A 19,221-nucleotide genomic window follows, 5' to 3' on the forward strand; every position below is an offset into this window, starting at 1 on the left:
AATGTCTAAATAGTTTTTGTATATAAAATAATACTGTAGCAATGTAGTATCGTCAATAAAGCGTAACACCAGCCTACACAACGCCTACGAAATTGTAGCAAAATGACGTGTAGGCTTTCTACGAAGGGTATTCAAAGCGTGGGCGAATGTAAATGGTATTACGAAATTTATTTGTGGAGCGTAATTGGGTTTTCAAATATTCCAATTGAAATGTTAAAACATTACGTAGAAAAAGCAGGTACAAAAATATGGCAATGTGGTCTATATAACTTAATTATTAGTAAGTTTCAATAAGCTTAAGATTTAGTGAAACTTAACGTACTTTAGTTCGGAATAATCGTCACAGGATTGTGATTGGGCGTCAAATAGTTAAATGGATCACGCTATGAAGTAAATTTCGTGCCCTAACATTATTAAGATCTAGTGAACGTGTTATTCAGGCCTTGTGCTATTGGATTATATTAAAATTCAATGACTTTTGTGTAACAAATGTTTAACTTTGTTAATTTATTTATATATATTTACCTCACTTGCGTCTACATACGTTGCAAAAAGGATTTTGTACAATCTATTTTGATAACATATTTGTTACAGTCTTCAAGAATAAATGCTAGCGGTGATGCCTGTGAACGTAGAGATCCATGTCAACATGGAGGGGTTTGCATTAGCACTGACGATGGACCAATTTGCGAGTGTCGTGATGGGGACTACGAAGGGGCCTTTTGTGAGCGAGGTAATTGTAAAGACATACTTTAGCTTTAGACTGGTATTTATTGTATATAAAAAAAAACCATACACACAAACATACATCCATTTAAAACCTTTCGAAATCATTTTAATGAATACTGACCGCATTATATTGTATTGTAAAAACAGTATATTATTTTTATCCAGTATTGCAATATATGAGTATAAAACGAGTAATTAAATAATTAAAATGTTCACTTAAGTATATAATTTTTAAAACTTAATAATATTGTGTATACTGTACGAAATTTCTTATATTAAATAAAGCACTATTCCAAGCATTCGAAAACGATTTAAGTTAATAATAAAAATATAGTCATTATCTGTTAAAGAGTTTCATTTAAATATTAAAACAAATTATTATCATTATTAATATTGTAAATATATATTGCGGTTTTAATGAAAGATGTCATTTGAGCTAAATTTATTTAAAAAGCCGAATCCCTCTAAAAAAGAAAAGCCTCTCAGCATTATTGATAATATAAAAAGTATTTGATTTAAATGTGTATATACTCAATACTATTTAAGAAATTATATAACAAGAAACCTTAGTGAGATAATAATATTTTTTATTGAAATTCAGATTCAGATACTAAAGCAGTAATTAAAGTCGCCCATTAAACATTTCTTCACAGATTACTTTAATAAAGTCTGAAATAAGTCTAGGAAACTTATTTAGGCAATAATAATAGTAAATAACCTTTTACAACAGTCTTTAACAGGACTACTGTTAAGATTATTCCGAATTTTCACTACTGTTTTAGAAAAATGCTAAAAAATAATGAAAAGAGCTCTTTACAACTACGTATAAGGATAAGAACAAAACAATAAAAGCTTTTCTTTTGAAAAAACATGTGTACAATGTTTTCTTTTTATTTCTTAGTTTTTCTTGTTACTTCGCAACTTTAGCTGCGGATTTACATTTCATGTAAGTAGCAAGTTGAAATGGCGCTTGCTTAAAGCCAAGAAAAAGCCCATTCCCCAAACCCAACCCAACAGTCGAAACAATAGAATAACACTGCAAAGTAAAGTAAAAAATCATTTGATCATATAGGTAACACAATGTACACTTATGACTCGTCAATAAAGAAACACATATTAATTCTTCTAATTTTACATTTACAATGAATGTTTTAGATTAAAGTAACAAAGAAAGATAAATCTTTGATTTTATGTTTTCGCATCTTGAGCCTGCCACACAATTCAATCCTTATATTCTGGTTGCCATGATTTATTTCATTTCACAAAGTTAATTCTACGGCAGGTAATTTTGCCTACTCATTACCTGCAGGTGCAGCTCACAGAGTTTCACATGAACATTTTACAAAGTAATTGCGACTTCGTAATGTTGGCACTAATCTTTAATAGATATTTTAAAATGTGCATTTGTTATTTCGCTTAAATTACACATCTGAACTCTCCTACTGTTAAGTTACAGAAGTGTATGAAAATTGTACTATGAGAAAAAATTTAAAATTATATTGTTATATTTTAAAAAGTTATTTTATTAAACAGACTTCAAACAGCGTCTAAAAATAAAAAATAAAGGCAATATTTATGCCCCCATATTATTTATACATTATACATATACAATATACGTACCATATCCCTGCAGGAACGCATGGATATTCATATCCTTCCGTTAAAATAAAGACAAAGGTCACTTAAAGAAAGATTCACTTGCATTGTTGGAACTAAAGATGTGATGGCATAAAACCACGCTACAATTTAGTATCACGTATACTTAAAAGGAAACCTTTTACCTACATTTTCATCTTGAGTTTTAAGATGAAGTTTGATTGTGTAACTAACTTGCAGGAAGGTTTCTATTTGTGTACACAAAATTGATTGAATTAAACCAATACAATAATACTATTTATTTTTCATTAATTCTAACGCATTTATTGAATAATTAAACACGTTTCTGTATGTTCTTTTAAACTAATCGTACAACCAAAGTTGATGCGTAAATATTGTAATTATTGATTTCGGCTTCACTCGCGCAAAAATCTATTCCATCAACTATAACGTTTACTGTAGTTTTAAATCAAACAATACCTTCTCTGTAGTACGTATTCAAAAGAAATGTAATAATCGTTGGAAAAAAATATTAACCCCTAAAGGTCGAGGTCACGAATAGGGTTGTTATAAATGTTGCTTGTCGAGCCCATTCGAATGGAAATAACTGATGGCTGACATTAGTATAGAAAAGCCCTCTAAATAGGTACAATCACCTTTCCAAGGCAAATAATAAGAAAATCTTTGTAAATTTTATAATTTATGTACATACATTGTAGATATATTAGATAGATATTGTAGTGTGGATGGAGACAAAATAAAAAATGAAAAAATATTTTTCCTTTTGTTTTGACTAAAATACTTGCTTCAAATTTCAGTTTGTTTGGAATGAACAGAATTTTGTAGTTGGATTATGTTACGTTGAATTTTAAAAACAAAATTTAAAAATAATGAAAAATACCACAAAAACAGTGAATAGCTTAAATTTTCCAAGTATTCCTCATTCTACCCTTGGCATTTTGCATTCTGCGAAATAGTCATTACTTTCCGAGTTCTACGTACATTCAATATTTGCTTGAACGTATAAAACTTTATATTGGCACTAATAGACGATACGAGGTTATTGTAAGCTAAGTTAATAAATTAATATCTGAGTATAGAACTTCAAATTGAAATTTTATTTAGTCATAGAATTAGGAATACCATTTTTTTACCATGGCGCTTGGAATTGATTGATTTATACACCCAGTAACAACAGATCTGATTAACTTCAGCTCCTGCTAAAGATATTTTCTCATTCTACACAAAATTCAAAAATCATTTAATCATATGGGTAATACATTGTACACTTATGACTTGTCAGTAAAGAAATACATATTAATGCTTCTAATTTTACATTTAGTGCCAGTTCTCAAATCAAGGGCGTAGAACGGAAGAGAAGAACTGGCAATAAACTCTCCGCCACTCTTTTTAATCGCCATGGTTGTTTTTTTTACACAACGTTTACACGTGTACACTATTGTATCAACTACTTGTTTTCGTGTCGTTCTCACAATAATGTAAGTGCTCTTACGCCATGTGAAATGCTGATCCAGGACAATTGTTTTTGAAGTGAAACTTCTATATCGGGGTTGGAAAAAAAATTTGTGTAACATTTTTTCGTTACGCGTCACATTTTTCGGTTACGCGTCACATGTTTCGGTTACGCGTCACATTTGACCGTTACGCGCGTCTTTTTCTTGTCCCTACCAGGGTTGATTCAAAGAGATTCTAAACCATTAATAACAAAAATGTATAATAACGATAACAATGATACTAAAAATTCTATTACAATTTATGAAATTCTGTAATAATCTTAGTGGTAATAAGGTAAAATGAAATAATTGTATTATTTGTATTCAAGTCTGTGATATTAAAAGCCTTTTGTTAAACTTTATCTTATTTAACTTTATTTAACCAATTTCTGTAAAGTTAGTTGCATATAGATAATTTTTCGAAAAATAAGGTCATAAAGAAGTTTCACTTCTAACGTGTGTACACTAGTACACGCACATTTTTTTATATATTTTATTATTATGATCAATATAATGTTTGATGTTGTATAAATAAATGATAGTTTGTCGTTGAAAAATTATTCTAAACTTTTTATACCATTTATTAAATTAAATTTCATGAAATAGCAGCATTGTAACCATTACGTATATAAGGCTCGAATACTGCTCGCCATTTCGATCGGAATCGATTCAGTTTTATTTGAAGGCAATCTAGGCTTCGCCGTGCTTTGCATACTACGAATAGTTAGGATTATCGAGCTTTTTCCACCAAAATGACGATTTTTACTGCATTGGCATACGTGTGTATTCAATTGTTACTTTACTGAGATCAAATACAAATAAAAACAGTTACATTTTACTCGATATCTATATAGCGAGAATGTTACTATTTTGTTGTGTGTAATAAGGAATGAAAAACAATGAAGACTAAGAAACTTAATTAAATATACCACTACTTAAATTTTTAGTTCAAAATGCAAGTTTCTAGTTAATAGTAGTAGTGTAAATAAATATTTTTTAGAACAAATAAAACTTAACATGTTGCGTGTTTCCCCTTTTATAGGAATTATTTTCTCGGTATTTTTTTCATTTACAGGCACTGTTATTTTATCATCAGAGTGATGAGATCGAAATCTTTAAACCATCTGGTAACCAAAGGGCACTTGGATTCCATAAAATATCTTCCGTAATCTATTACACGATCCTTCACAATTTTCTTTTTATGAAGGAAATGGCTAACAGATGTAAATTCTTAACAAATTTGAAACTTATAACTTAAATATAAAAAATGGGCCAAACTTAAATATAAATAAGGTTATAATTATGTATTTTCTAATAAAATTTAGCTATTTTGTTAGAGAAAAAAGCTTTTAAAATCAAACTTGACATTAATCGAAGCGACTGCAGGACAAGTATCCGGGCGTCATGTTCGCGCTATTTCCTGCGACGCCATTACGCGGCCTCGCGGAAACTGCCGGAGTCGAATGATTGGAAGCAAGCGGAAATTTGAATTTCACTCGATGCCTGCATGTTATACGTTTTTTGTGGGAACTAGAATTGGTTACAACAAATCGTCTTAAAAAACTTATACTATAACATCTAGAAAATTCCGGTATCAAATTCACACAATCAAGCTTATTTCATGTGTCTGTCACCGTAAAATTGTAAAAACCGTTAGATTGTAATCTATCTCGCGAGATTGTAAACTGTCGAAAGATTGTCATCTCAACATACTGCTTGCAATTTAACGTATTATTATTCGGTAGTTATATGAAATTGTTGGGAAGTAAAATTAATCTGTAATTGACCAAAGAAGTTTGAATGATAACTAAGTTAGTGTAGTACAATCTACCGAATACCGATAACCGATAACCGATAGATTACAATCTAACGGTTTTTACAATTTTACGTTAACATGTCCAAAATGAACAATTTATAAAACATGTTTTATTCTAAAAACAATGCGTCAAATGACATGCGATTTTTCTGCTAATTGAACTCAAGTTTGTGAAACCGTGGGGAATAATCTAACCAACTATAAATAGTTCTGAGGAGTACATTAACTAATGAGCTAGCGATGACCTATCTCGATATTACCTAAAATATATTCACTTGAATTGTTGCAACCATAGACGTTCTGTACAACGTTCAAGATCCAAACATCTATGTATCTATCTTCTATTTGTTGACACTATAACAATCAAGGTCACCGTATACATTAACTTTAACACATACTAAATGTTTGTAGATACATTAAACATGAATAAAATAAGAGGGCTATGTTTGTGCACGTCAAAGGAAAATTCAATTCGAGTTGCAATATGCATGTTGAAACTGCAAATGATATTAAGTTAGATATTATTAAGGTTTGTTGCAATAGTTGGTCATATTTTAAGTAGCAAAATGTATATTAGTTAACTCAGTTTTCCGTAAATAAATGTCAAATAATTTTCGTTTACATTTTAATGTATTACAAAACGAAAATAACGATAGCAGCATAGTGTTTACCTATTATAATAGTACCATCACGTAAATCACACACCTGCTGTATTAATACTATATTATTCTTAAAATATAGTCTTGATAGACAACTATTTTGTTTTGTATACTTTGTGTAGTCTAATCGTAGTTGTGGGTGAAGATTTATAGTGCGTCCAAAGACTCAATACAATATTACCCTAATTTAAAAATTATAATATATTCATTTATTTATTGACACTTCATTGCAAATACTCCAATTTGATTTAGGATCCTTCAAGAAAAGAGCGTAGCAATTCTTAAAAGGCCGGCAACGCACTCGCGAGCCCTCTGGCATTGAGAGTGTCCATAGGCGGCGGTATCACTTAAAATCAGATGAGCCTCCTGCCCGTTTGTCCCCTGTTCAATAAAACAAAATATACAGAAATATAGTAAAATTAAAATAATTAACTAAAATTAACCAAAACCAATGTAACAAAGCAAAGCAATTACAACATTGAGAAACAAACAGTGAAACCATAATAAAAAAATAACACATGAATGAGAACAAGTGCCCATGAATCACGATATTTTAAGATCAGTTAGTACGAAATTGGGGTTACGATGTGGACAGGTAAGGCTTGTACAGTAAAGATTTAAAGAAAGATAGAGAAGGAGCTAAGTGGTTAGGGACGGGAAGTGAATTCCATAGGCTCACTGTCTTACCATAAAGCATTCGCCAAGAAAGGAAGAGTTATTAGATGAGATTTCAAGGATAAAGTTTTCGGATGGGCGTAGGCTATAGCTCTATGGGCTCCCCTGTGGTCTATGCCTTCGTGAATGTCATCGGCAACTCTGACCAGAGGAGTAGTCATGCTATGTCGGGGTCGAAACCTAGACTGAAGTGGATTAAGTATGCAATTTTTTTTTGGAAATAATTTAATTGCTCGTGTTAAAGGCTTTTAAGTACCTACCTTGGATAGAAAAGACAGAATCGAGATGGGTCGAAAATCAGCAAAATTTGTTGAATTAGCCTTTTTAGGAACGGGGTTGATAAATTCATCCTTCCAGCAAGTAGGAAATTCACCTGATGAAATTGAAAAATTACAAATATGTGTGATTACAGGAAGTATAAGAGTGACGATTGGTAAGACAATCAGGTCATAAGCAATTATAGAAATAAATAGACGAAATACCGAAAGACCCTTCTTAACGTTCTGGCTAGAGAATTCATCGAAAGAGAAAGATGGGAAAGTTGATTGTAGATCCAGATTGATATTATCTGGAGAAGAATATTCTCCGAGAAGTAAAATATACGTTTAGGCTGTTAACATCGATATCGAAAGTACGTGGTGGCTTACTGACACGCAGAGGTTTTAGAAATTTTCATATTTATAATATAATGATAATGAATAATGTAATGTAATGAATCTTTAAAAATAACAAAATTACTATTTAATGCTAAAGGCATTAATGATCATTCGGAAGTTTATTAAATTGAATAAAATTTAGTGACTATTGTTTGATAAATATAATTTATATTAAATTATAAGTAGACTTATATAATTCATATAAATCGGAAATTTAAATAAATTATGAAAATGGTTGAATGTTCTCAGGCTGTATAATCAGAAGTATATTCTACTTACAGTACATATATGATTTTTAAATTGAATGATGAAAAAATTATGAAGTGTATTATTTTTAATCTTGTTTAAATTGAAATTACATTCACGCTCATAATATCGTAAATCCAAATTAGTTACTTTAGCTTAATGCAACTTTACTTCGGAAAGTTCTAACTTAGCTCATTCATGAATTTTGTAAGCTTCAGGTGTTAAATTTCAGTTGTTAGATTTTCAAGAATACAACACGATATTATTTAGGGTACAAAATAATCTTTATTTTGCCTTTAAAACTTATACATATATTAAAAATATAATATAAGTAGTGTCATCCGCACCTATTGAAGCTAAGAAGTTTAGTTTCTGCTTTTTTAAAAGTTTTGTCTGTAAGCGGCTGTAAATAATAAAAAAACAGTTTATTTGTAGTACAAATATTTAATAAATATTAAAGAAGTTTTTTGTCTGTTTACTAGTTCTATTTTTTTTTAAGACAATTCACACCAATTATGGGTACTAGGCAACGGATATACATACATATTATAGATAGATAGACATATAAATACATATTTAAACACCCAAGACCTAAGCACAATACCAAATGCTCAATACATCGATGGATCGAACCCGGGACCCATGGATTCGCAGTCAGGGGTACTAACCACTAGACCAATGAGTCGTCAAATTGTTATTGTTAATGAGTTGTTATTGATCATTTGTTTCAGATAAGGCACCATCAGAGGCGACATTCAGGGGAGCCGAGTTTCTCTCATACGATCTCACGCAGACTGGAGGTGAACCCATAGTCAGCACTCAGGATGCCATATCATTGTATTTCAAGACACGACAACCAAACGGACTCCTATTTTATACTGGTAAGATAAAAAATATTTACAAAATTACTCCTTTTCCAGTCTTTGTTCAGTTCAGTCTGGCTTGCACTGATCGCTTATTGAGTAGTTAGTGACTGACTTTAGTTTAAGATGTTGCTAACAAAACATCTTATTGTGGACGTAGAACGAAAGCAAGCTTTAGACCTTGGCTTTAAGATATACCCGCTGTGCTTTGAGGTTTACCTAAAAATACTAAAATTCAAAGCACCTCACTATCTATGGTGAATATATATTACTAATGAAAATAAAAATTAACAAAAAGTTTGCCACCATAATAGATGGAGCCTAAAAATATATATATATATATAAAATAGCCATACCCCACATACACACCTTCACATACTTACCCTCATTTTTACACCATCACAACAACACAGCCAACTTATGTACCACTTATTTAAATGAATTGAAAATTTTTTTATTTTTTTGTTTCATTTTGTAAATTTTTGAACCTTTTGTAGTTAAATGTATTATGTATTTCATCTCTGGATATATTTTCAGTGTAACTGTTTGTTATTATATATCATTTAGCTGTAGAATTACGAAATAAATAAATAACAAAAGATTAAATAATGTTAAAAATTATAACCGAACACATTATCAATTCAAATTAAACAATTGCGTTTACGACAATTTTAATTAATTGAGTCGTTAACTGTATCTCTAGAATGTACTTGAAGAATTGACACTGTCATAACAATAATATAAAAATGGTTTCCATAGGACATGAAGCAGATTACCTGAACTTAGCTGTACGAGATGGAGGCCTGTCTCTCACAATGGGACTTGGTAATGGCAAGCAGGAGATGCATATCAAGCCCTCCAAAACGAGATTCGATGACCACCAGTGGCACAAACTTACAGTCAGAAGAAAAATACAGGAAGTAAGTGTTCAATCATAAAGCATTAAAATTACACAGAGGTTAAGTTACTTTTATTTTTTAGAACGCTCTGATAAAGTTCTTTCGACAATGGACTGCCAATTTTGATTAAATTTAATTAAATTTTATAAAGCTCTTTTTTTTTTTTATTATTCTTAATCCATCTGCAATCAGCCTCTTGTCTTTTATCTGATTTTATGGGAAATTATGGCAATTAGGGAACGCAAATCCAACAATTTTTATTCCCTCCGTGATTTTTATAAAGCTCTACGTAAAAATAAAGAAACATATAACAAAGCCCTTTCTACGTAAATCCACCTATTTGTTACATACAATATTATTACTAAGTTCAATAAGTTCGAGGGCTTTGGTTATTTATAGCAACTCGTGCGTGACGAATCGATGGCTTCAATATTTGATTGAAACTATCGATTCTGTGTTGAGTTGTTTATCACTTCTATGTTATGTGATGTTTTCCTTTGATATTTCATAAGCTTTAATAAATTTTCCTATAAGAAAAATATTTTTAATAAACTTAGCATTCGGCGCTATTCATTTCAAATATATATGTAATAAGGACGACCAGGTAACTGATACAGAATTGTGTTAAATAATTTCTGTAATTGAAGAACTTGATCGATGTTTATACTATGTTATGTGTCTAATTGGCTATATTTTAGTTATTCAGTACGCGTTAGTTCTGAAGGTATAGGTATATCAATTATTTCTACATTAAGTCTGTTTAATATAACACTACCTCAAAAATCAGATGCAAAAATATTGCTTCAGTGTTTCAGAATATTATAAATGTGAGTTTCTTCTTACAGATAACGCCTTTCACCAGTTTTTGTCGGGTAAGTATACGAAATAATAATAAATTACAGTTTGTTTTTCTTTATTATATATTAGTTTGCTTTTTTTTAAATTAAGTAAAAAAAATTTGCTATTACATACATTGTACCGTTTTGTGTAAATTTTTCATAAGTTCACGGTGTTTATTTTATTCTTTATCAGTAGTTTTCTATTTTTATTTTTCTATGTGCGTTAATTACACTTGCTCGTACGCAGAAAGAAAACTACATAATGAAACCGGTACGTCACAACCACCAAGCATATGATACGTACTTGTCCCAGAAATAAAAAGTTTAATAAGATAGGCGCAGATTTATGTTGTCCCACGTTCCATTCTCGTTGTAAAGTGACCTTGCACATTAGTCTTTATTCGTTACCAATCTGTATGTCACTTGTATATCTTCAAAAATTACTTCCCTAAAGCAATAAAGGCAGTTTTCAAACAGCTTTTTGGTTGCCCGCATTCGTAGTTATTTATTCGGGATGAAAGTCTGCGGTTGGCTAATTCACTTTTCTCATTTACAAACATGAAGGCAAAATAATACAATTTTTTTTTATTTATGTATTGCTTAATACACAAAAATACACATAGATGTGACAAAAAAACACTGACATTTTATTGGTGGAACTAGTGGCCTTATCGCTATTGAGCGAGCTTTTCCAGTTATAGGAAACAATTGAATTTCTAAAAATCCATTCATATCTTAATTATATCAAAAAAAATTATATAAAATTTAACAATACAAAAACATAAATTATAAAAAAAAATATAATGTATAATATACAAATTCACAATTATGTGATAGGATGGTTGCCAAGTACTTATTTTGTAAAAGTCGTTACGGTAGGGCGCTAATCAAATTAAGGTGGGGCCGAGTTCCACACTCTGAAAGAGTTGCCGAAAAGGGATCAGTTGTGGGAAGCAATTTCAGAGGAGCGTAATCCCCAACAACTAAGTGCAGGAACCCATAACTTCTAAGAATTTTTTTTATATATATTAAGTAGTCATGAGCTAATCTACTAACTAAACTAAACTAAAGCCTTTAGCATACCTTATTTGAATTAGATAATGACTTAATTTGAAATTTAAGTCAAAATACTGTACGTAAGCAAATTATATTATACTACCAGCCCTGCGATTCTGTAACTCACTTTTCGAACTCACACAGCGGTTTTCGCATCGGCGGTCGCTCTCAAATCAGTCGTGAAGCAGTCATTTTATGATTTGGCATTCTGATAAACAATAAACTACAAGCTCCCACATTTTCACCGATTTCCGATTCCGACACCGATTTCGCCGATGCGAAAACCGCTGTGTGAGTTCAAAAAGTGAGTTACAGAATCGCAAGGCTGTTCCCTGCCACGCTTCGCTGTGGCTCATTGTGATTGAATGGTTGAGAAATGAGAAACAAAACAAAGCAAACATTTCATATAAGTTTAATTTTGCAATACTTGTGGAAAAAAATTGAATAAAATACAAAAAAAAACAATGATAAAAACAATATTGATGCGGATTATTTTTTTATTACTATGCTAAAATTTCAGCTCGATTTGTGCAGAACTTTTTGAGTTTTTGAAGCGTACACAAACCAACATAACATTTTTAAATATATATATATATATATTCAAACATCAATATAAAGGGTTATTTCATTTATCTTAACAAATAATGGTATTAACGTATAAACATGAACGATATTTGTATTTGCACCGATGCATTGCTATCAACTTCGTTCAGGGCTACAGTAATAACGTAACAAATGAGCTCGGTACCACACAATACTCTATCAAAAGAGATTGTAGTTGGATATTTAATAAACACGATATTCAACAAAAGTGGGTCATGGGCAATTTGACGGGTAACCGACCCGTTTTACACAAATTTGGAGCTGTGAGTGATTGATCTATTTCCCTAAATAAGATAATACAAAAAATGTATGCGAGCATAACATATAACATAAGACAAATAAGTTTATCTTTTGTTGTGTTAACTTTTCTACTGTTTATTGGTACACACCAGAGCTTTAGTATATCTGTCGTTTACTTGTCGAGTATATTGTAGTAGTTAGTCGTTGCTGCAGAAGAGTTAATTTTCCATATGTCAAATTCCAATAGGTACACTTTTGACGTACTTAGCGCTGTCTCGCTTCAACATTATACCCTTACAATTTAATAGAAAGGCATTTGAAAGGCTGCTACGGCTAAAAGCTATAGAGAATATTAATGCGCAAGTTACAAAAAACTTGCCGGGAACTGCTTCGATGACATAACGATTGCAAAACCAGCAAACTCTTTAGAAGTTAATTAGACGAAGAAGGCACTAAGTCACAAGGAGGTTTTTAGTCTTACGTCTGCAATCATAATTTTATATACATAACATTAGATTCAAACTATCCTTCAAGTTATAAATCTTAATATACAAAATATAATATACACTTTGAAACATATATTATTAATTCAGAAATGACGAACATCTCTTGACATCAAGGTTCTAATAACTTTGTTGTAAACCAATGTTTACCGACAAACAGCGCAAGTGAATTAATATCATACATCTCAAATACAGTACATAAAGCTATTGTGTTGCAATTCTAACGTTAGTTCTAGGTTGATAATTAGTTACGGATTTACGGACAGAACATTATAATATAATTAAACTTAGAATTTGCAAAACAATTATTAAATTAAAAGTTAAATAAAATTCTCTTCTTGTTTCTCGTATGCGTTAAAGAACCACCTCTTATGAGAAGTACGAAGTTTCAGTAACGATTGTAGGCTTTCTTATGGCTAAACAATTTATTATATGCACAGACAAAACTCATAATTTCATAAATTAAAGAGGAAGGTGATGAACTATTTATCCTTTTTATTAAGAGATTTACAGTTTGTAAATAAATGTTTTATTCCTAAATCAAAACTGTCTTCCCAGGTATCAGCAGTCGTAGATGACGTGTACTCTGAGCACGCGCATGTTGCTGGTTCATTCACGATGCTGGCCAGCTCTCGAGCGCACGTCGGTGGATCTCTCAACACTAGAGCTTTGCCTGGTGCAAGAGTCCATACCAACTTCATTGGATGCCTAAAGAAGGTAAGGTTTTGTGGTAGTCCTTTTTCGGTATAATCGGTTCTTAATTAATACACATTGATTATAAACCGTTTTTAATGTAAATTTATATATATTTTAAAAAATGTGATCTATCTGTCTAAGAAGTATTATTAAAAGGTACTCACCAAAATACAGTATTATACAAGCTTTGAAAATCAGAGATTTAATTAGTTTGTTTATTAATATGAAATTTTCATAAGTAGTTTCCTTCTAAATTGGTTATTTATTTGCTTAATACATATTCGCTGATATAATATGCATAATTATTTAATTAATACTCTCTTGTACGGTGAACGAAAACATCGTGAGGAATCCAGCATTCCTAAGACCTAATAATCGTTGGTGTGTATCAGTCATAAATGTCTGCCCTGCGATTCTGTAACTCACTTCACGAACTCACACAGCGGTTTTCGCATCGGCGGTCGCTCTCAAATCAGTCGTGAAGCAGTCATTTTATGATTTGGCATTCTGAAAAGGTGGGAGCTTGTAGTTTATTGTTTATCAGAATGCCAAATCATAAAATGACTGCTTCACGACTGATTTGAGAGCGACCGCCGATGCGAAAACCGCTGTGTGAGTTCGTGAAGTGAGTTACAGAATCGCAGGGCAGGTCATCTATTTAAAAAAAATCTCACATAGACAAATATCAGACCTATGGTTGTAGCGCTACTGGTTTTTCTGATATCTATAAAATACACTCATAAACGTGTATTTTATTTTTTTAATCCCATATTATCATAAAAAGTTCAATATACAAAAATAAACGAAGAAAAACTAGATGGTTTAGACCTATGTATCTAGGAATATAAAAGCCCCCTATTATCACAAGAATTATATGATAAATTAAGAATATTTTATATAATGAATTTATATCAACGTATTGCTTGGTGGGATTAATTTCAATTTGGATGTCACGGAATTAACAACGGAATTGAGCTTATGCTGCGTGTTTATTGGTATGATATCTAAGTATGATAAGACAATTATGAACAATCCACCCGTGAGTGAAACTAAAGTGATTATTGTCTTAAATTCATTAAATACAAACATTTTCCTAACTTTTGACAGTATTTTATTTGACAGTATTTGTCTAACATAAATTGTCAAAAGTTAGTCAAACTTTTGACAACAATAATTAAATTAACTATATGTAACATTAAAGTACAAACAGTAAATTAATAATAACAAGCTAGCTTTGAATATCTGTAATTCTATTTCATTGCACTTAATTTTATTAACTTTGCTAGTCTGTTTCATGATATTTCGTAGAATCCTGGAAACGAGACTGTAATTGTACAGGGAATATTGTATCTCTAGAGAGCTATTTTGGTCAGATACCTAACCATTTACTATCCTTCTGATTTCGGGACATGGAATACTTATTTCATTAATCTGTAACCTTCGTAAACAAGTAAAAACAATGTATATATGTTTGATTTATTAATAATTAAATGTATTTAGAGTTTTTCTATAAACCACAAATAGGTAAAGAATATTATGATTTAATATCAGGAATGCTTAATGATCGAATCCTGACTGCGTTAATGTTATTTTCTAGGTTTTAAAAACTTACGATATGTGTCACTTATTAATCACTTAACTAATTAAAACTAATATCAAAATCTTATGCAATTTGAGGTTCAAATTAAGGGTTATTTTGAAGCTGTAATTTTCTCTGTCCTTAGTACTATTTTATATTGAACTAGCTGTTCCCTGCCACGCTTCGCTGTGGCACATTGTGATTGAATGGTTATATGTATAAATAAATAGATGTAGAGTAAGCTTTCACTTTTATTAATCCAAAGGTTGAGTTCTCCGCGGACACTCTTCGCTTGAACCTCATAGATCTTGCGCGAACAGGCAGTAAGCTCATCACGGTGACCGGTCGTCTGGAGTACGCTTGCACCGCAACCGACTCCGCAGATCCTGTTACCTTCTCCACCAAAGAAGCTCATTTGGTAAGTAAACACTGAAAATAGTTTGCAATAATGTCTGACTTTATCAGTGTAGACTTATATCTTCAGTATTGATTTCAACAATAATGTTATTTGAACTTTAGCTAATGCTTTTTATATTTTTGAAGTGAAACTTCTTTAGAATCGTGATTTCAAACAGGATGCAACGGAAAAAGCAAAAGTAAAAAGAAACAGACGCATAAATTCGTAGGATTTGGCGTGGGAGAGAATGAAATGGGTAGCATTGTGCAGTATATAAACTTTAAATTATAGTCGCTTTTTCGTTTCATCAAATTTCAAACTATCATTATTATAGTTTTTTACCAAATTAAAGATTGATATTAAACTTATAATTTAACATTAAAATATATTTTATTTTAAAAGAAAAATTTAATCCATTTAGATAGTGAAAAAGTCTAATGTACATATTATTAAGTATGAAAACTTTGTTTTTAATGGTGGCTGTACACACTCGGCGAGAGCTTCTCGCCGGGAGTCTCGACCGAGAGGACCGAGAGAAGAGCGCAGCCTGTACACACTCGTTACGTGAATTGTATTTAAAACACCGTTGATAATGGACGTGGCAACCGCTGCTGCTGTTTGTCTTTGTGCAATCAGTTATTATAATTTTCTTCACGTTAACCATTAAAAAAAATACGAAGCCATGGCGAAGAAGAAGATGGTCACTATACACCGCAACAGAAATTGGTAATTAGGATCATAAAGTTTTAATATTATCCAAAATTTAATGATTGAACGAGTGTGTACAGGTCGCTCTCGTTTTACTCGCGAGACCCTTTGACTCGTGCGCAAAAAACCGACAGGCGACCGAGAGAGGCGAGACCAACTGCGAGGAAGCGAGGCGAGACGAGAGCTCTACTGTACACTCTCGCACTCGGCCTGTCTCGGGGTGTCTCGACGAGTGTGTACAGCCACCATAAAAGTTTCGCTTCTACTACGTATGAATTGCACACATGTGTTTATTTTTTTGATAAATACTGAAATTAATAGGTTATGGGATTTAAAAAAAACCTTATAACAAAAAATATTCCTAAAACATTATTCGCAATCGCAGGCATTAAGAGGAGGCTGGATCTAGGCCTAGATCTGTGTCTAAAACTCTAGAATTTCAGTACCTTAAGTGAAGTAAATCCATAATTACAGTTCAATTTGATAAACAACGGCAAATGATTCCCATTTGACATCATATTGGGCATGTAAACGTTTATTGTGGTCGTACAATGTAATTATTGTTAACATATTGACCACAGACGATTGATTACACTGACAGTTGTACATTATTTGCAAAAATATGTTTTTTGATTGCTGTAGACGTAACAACGTTGCAAGACGTACGTTTGCAGACGTAACAAGGTTGTATGTGTAAGTAATTATCGTGATTTCCTTACTAACTTATATAAAGATAGGTGTATTACGAATGTGTGGCAAATTCGTCTAGTCCCCATATTGGCTCACACCTAAATTAAAAATACAGATTGTTAGAGAAAACGGTTGGAACATAGAATCTTTAAAAGCCGCTTTGTGCCGAATGAATTTAGCTGAGTGCTTTCAGTGTTTGATTCGATCGGAAGTAAATTCGGTTTATGTGGACGATTGAACGTTGCTCGAAACGGTACGTATTAATATAATCAATGTACTGTGTATAGCAGTGATTGACTTTAACACAAACTGCGAAGTCATCTATTGTACAATTGATTAATTTACAGAATACTAAAATAAAGAATGACGTTTTAATATATTTAGTAAAAAGATATGACAATCATAAAAAAAAGGGTGCGTGTACTTATGTACGCGCGTAAGAAGTTATACTTCTTTGGCATTATTAAAAATAGTTTGGCTTTGTTCCACCTCCAGTTTTTGATGTTTCACAGCAACAAGATGACAACTCTTTTTTTGTATTCAATTTAGTGCACTTACACTGATTCATCAATTGTTTTTTGTCTCTTGTCCTTATATTTGCTAGATTAAATCAGAAAAATTACATGTTTTGATTAAACAATGTGATCATTTTTTTAATCAAAACATTACTCGATAATAATAATACATACGTATAGTTAACCTCAATTGTATTGAAGCACTTAGGAAGGTTGATGAGCACAGTTTTCTCACAAATATTAATTAGTCTTGGTTTAAATATTCAATTTAAATCACTTCTGATTATAATTCAAAAAGCATTGCTAAATTTCTTTGAAAAAATAGTTAAAACTCCTTTATTTGTTTAAAAGGTAAATGACAAATGTCATTATGGTCATTCAAAATTCTTGGCATACGAACTTCACGCATATTCTATTTCTTTTTACTTGTAGATTGTCTTATTCCTATCTCGCTCGCGCACGCTATAATCACACTCCTAATTTTGTGTCACAGGTGCGCGCGCATTGTAAAATTTCACTCTCATAAATTTTTCATAACGCGCCTAAAGAAGTATAACTTCAATAATATTGGATGGCATTCAGATGGCGGCAGATGAATATTTTAGGCGTAACTCTACTTATAGCAAAATTAGGAATCTGCACAAAGATTTGGGCTGAATTCTTTTAACAACGCTACAGTAGCCGGTCGCTCCAATGCGTTGTGTTAACTTTCACTTTAATTGCATATTTAAATACTTTATAAACTACCTGTTCTTGAATTTATTGGTAATAATTATTGATAATAAATACGTTTATTCTATTTAGTATTTAAACTATTTCACAAAAGTTTCGTTACTATCTATTAGCTGCTTTTAATTACACAAGAAGAAGTGTTTAATTTATCGTCACGTGACACGTCTAGGAGCGCGAGGTGGAAGTCTAAATGATTTTTGTAACAAGTAATCTAAGTATTTATTCTCTCCAGATCCTGCCGAAGTGGGAAGCGGTGAAAACTGGCACGATTTCATTCAAGTTCCGCACGAACGAACCGAATGGCTTAATTCTATTCAACATGGGCGCGAAGCCTCCAAGGGTAGGTTGCACGGTAAGGGGTGAAGCTTTTGGGGTTGGACCGTCAATAAACGAGTGATCATATCATTGATCATCGTCATTAATATCAATAAATCATCATCATCAATTCATGTTCATCTTAATAATCGGTGATTGCATTACATATATGTACTATGAAGGGTTGATCATTCTAATAAAAAAATGCAATTGCCTAATCTCAGTGGATAACTAAAGTAGGTAGGGTTTAAGATTACAATCAACGATTCGCTAATGAAATTATGGCCGTAAACTTAATTAAAACGCGAGTAAATTTGATGAGACGGTATTTGAAAACAAATACTGTTTCATCTTTATGTTTATCCACCGAGCGAAGCTGCATGGTAGGTGATGAGATAACAAAATTGAATCACGACAACGTAGGGGAATTTGTGTATGGTACCTTATAAAGTTTCACCCACTTTAAAATAAAGTGTTATGTTATTGTAATCAATGTGCACGTAGAACCCTGAGCACAAAACCTGAGCTACCTCGCACCCAGCCTAAGCTATTGCAGCAAGGTACAAAATTGTGTTATTTCAGCTTATATTAAAGGCTTTATTAATACCTACACAAATTCACATCAAACTTTCACATACACTTTATTCCTATCCCTCAAATTTAACAAACAATCGTTTGCTTTGTAGATTATAGAT

General features: G+C 31.7%; 1 protein-coding gene across 5 annotated transcripts in view; it reads left to right on the forward strand.

Moving 5' to 3' along the window:
* LOC125052471 (neurexin-1) overlaps nucleotides 1-19,221 on the forward strand; it is a 71,540-nt gene that overhangs the window by 38,667 nt on the left and 13,652 nt on the right. For 3 of the 5 annotated variants that reach the window (XM_047653357.1, XM_047653349.1, XM_047653365.1), the window contains 7 exons: nucleotides 595-733; nucleotides 8,623-8,772; nucleotides 9,514-9,674; nucleotides 10,499-10,525; nucleotides 13,453-13,611; nucleotides 15,435-15,587; nucleotides 18,444-18,563. In XM_047653357.1, the coding sequence (XP_047509313.1) occupies nucleotides 595-733; nucleotides 8,623-8,772; nucleotides 9,514-9,674; nucleotides 10,499-10,525; nucleotides 13,453-13,611; nucleotides 15,435-15,587; nucleotides 18,444-18,563 (909 nt within the window). The remainder of the gene's footprint in view (nucleotides 1-594; nucleotides 734-8,622; nucleotides 8,773-9,513; nucleotides 9,675-10,498; nucleotides 10,526-13,452; nucleotides 13,612-15,434; nucleotides 15,588-18,443; nucleotides 18,564-19,221) is intronic. The other 2 variants (XM_047653374.1, XM_047653380.1) reach the window with 1 other exon arrangement.

This window comes from Pieris napi, chromosome 1 (genome assembly GCF_905475465.1).
Source record: "Pieris napi chromosome 1, ilPieNapi1.2, whole genome shotgun sequence".
Lineage (NCBI taxonomy): Eukaryota > Metazoa > Arthropoda > Insecta > Lepidoptera > Pieridae > Pieris > Pieris napi.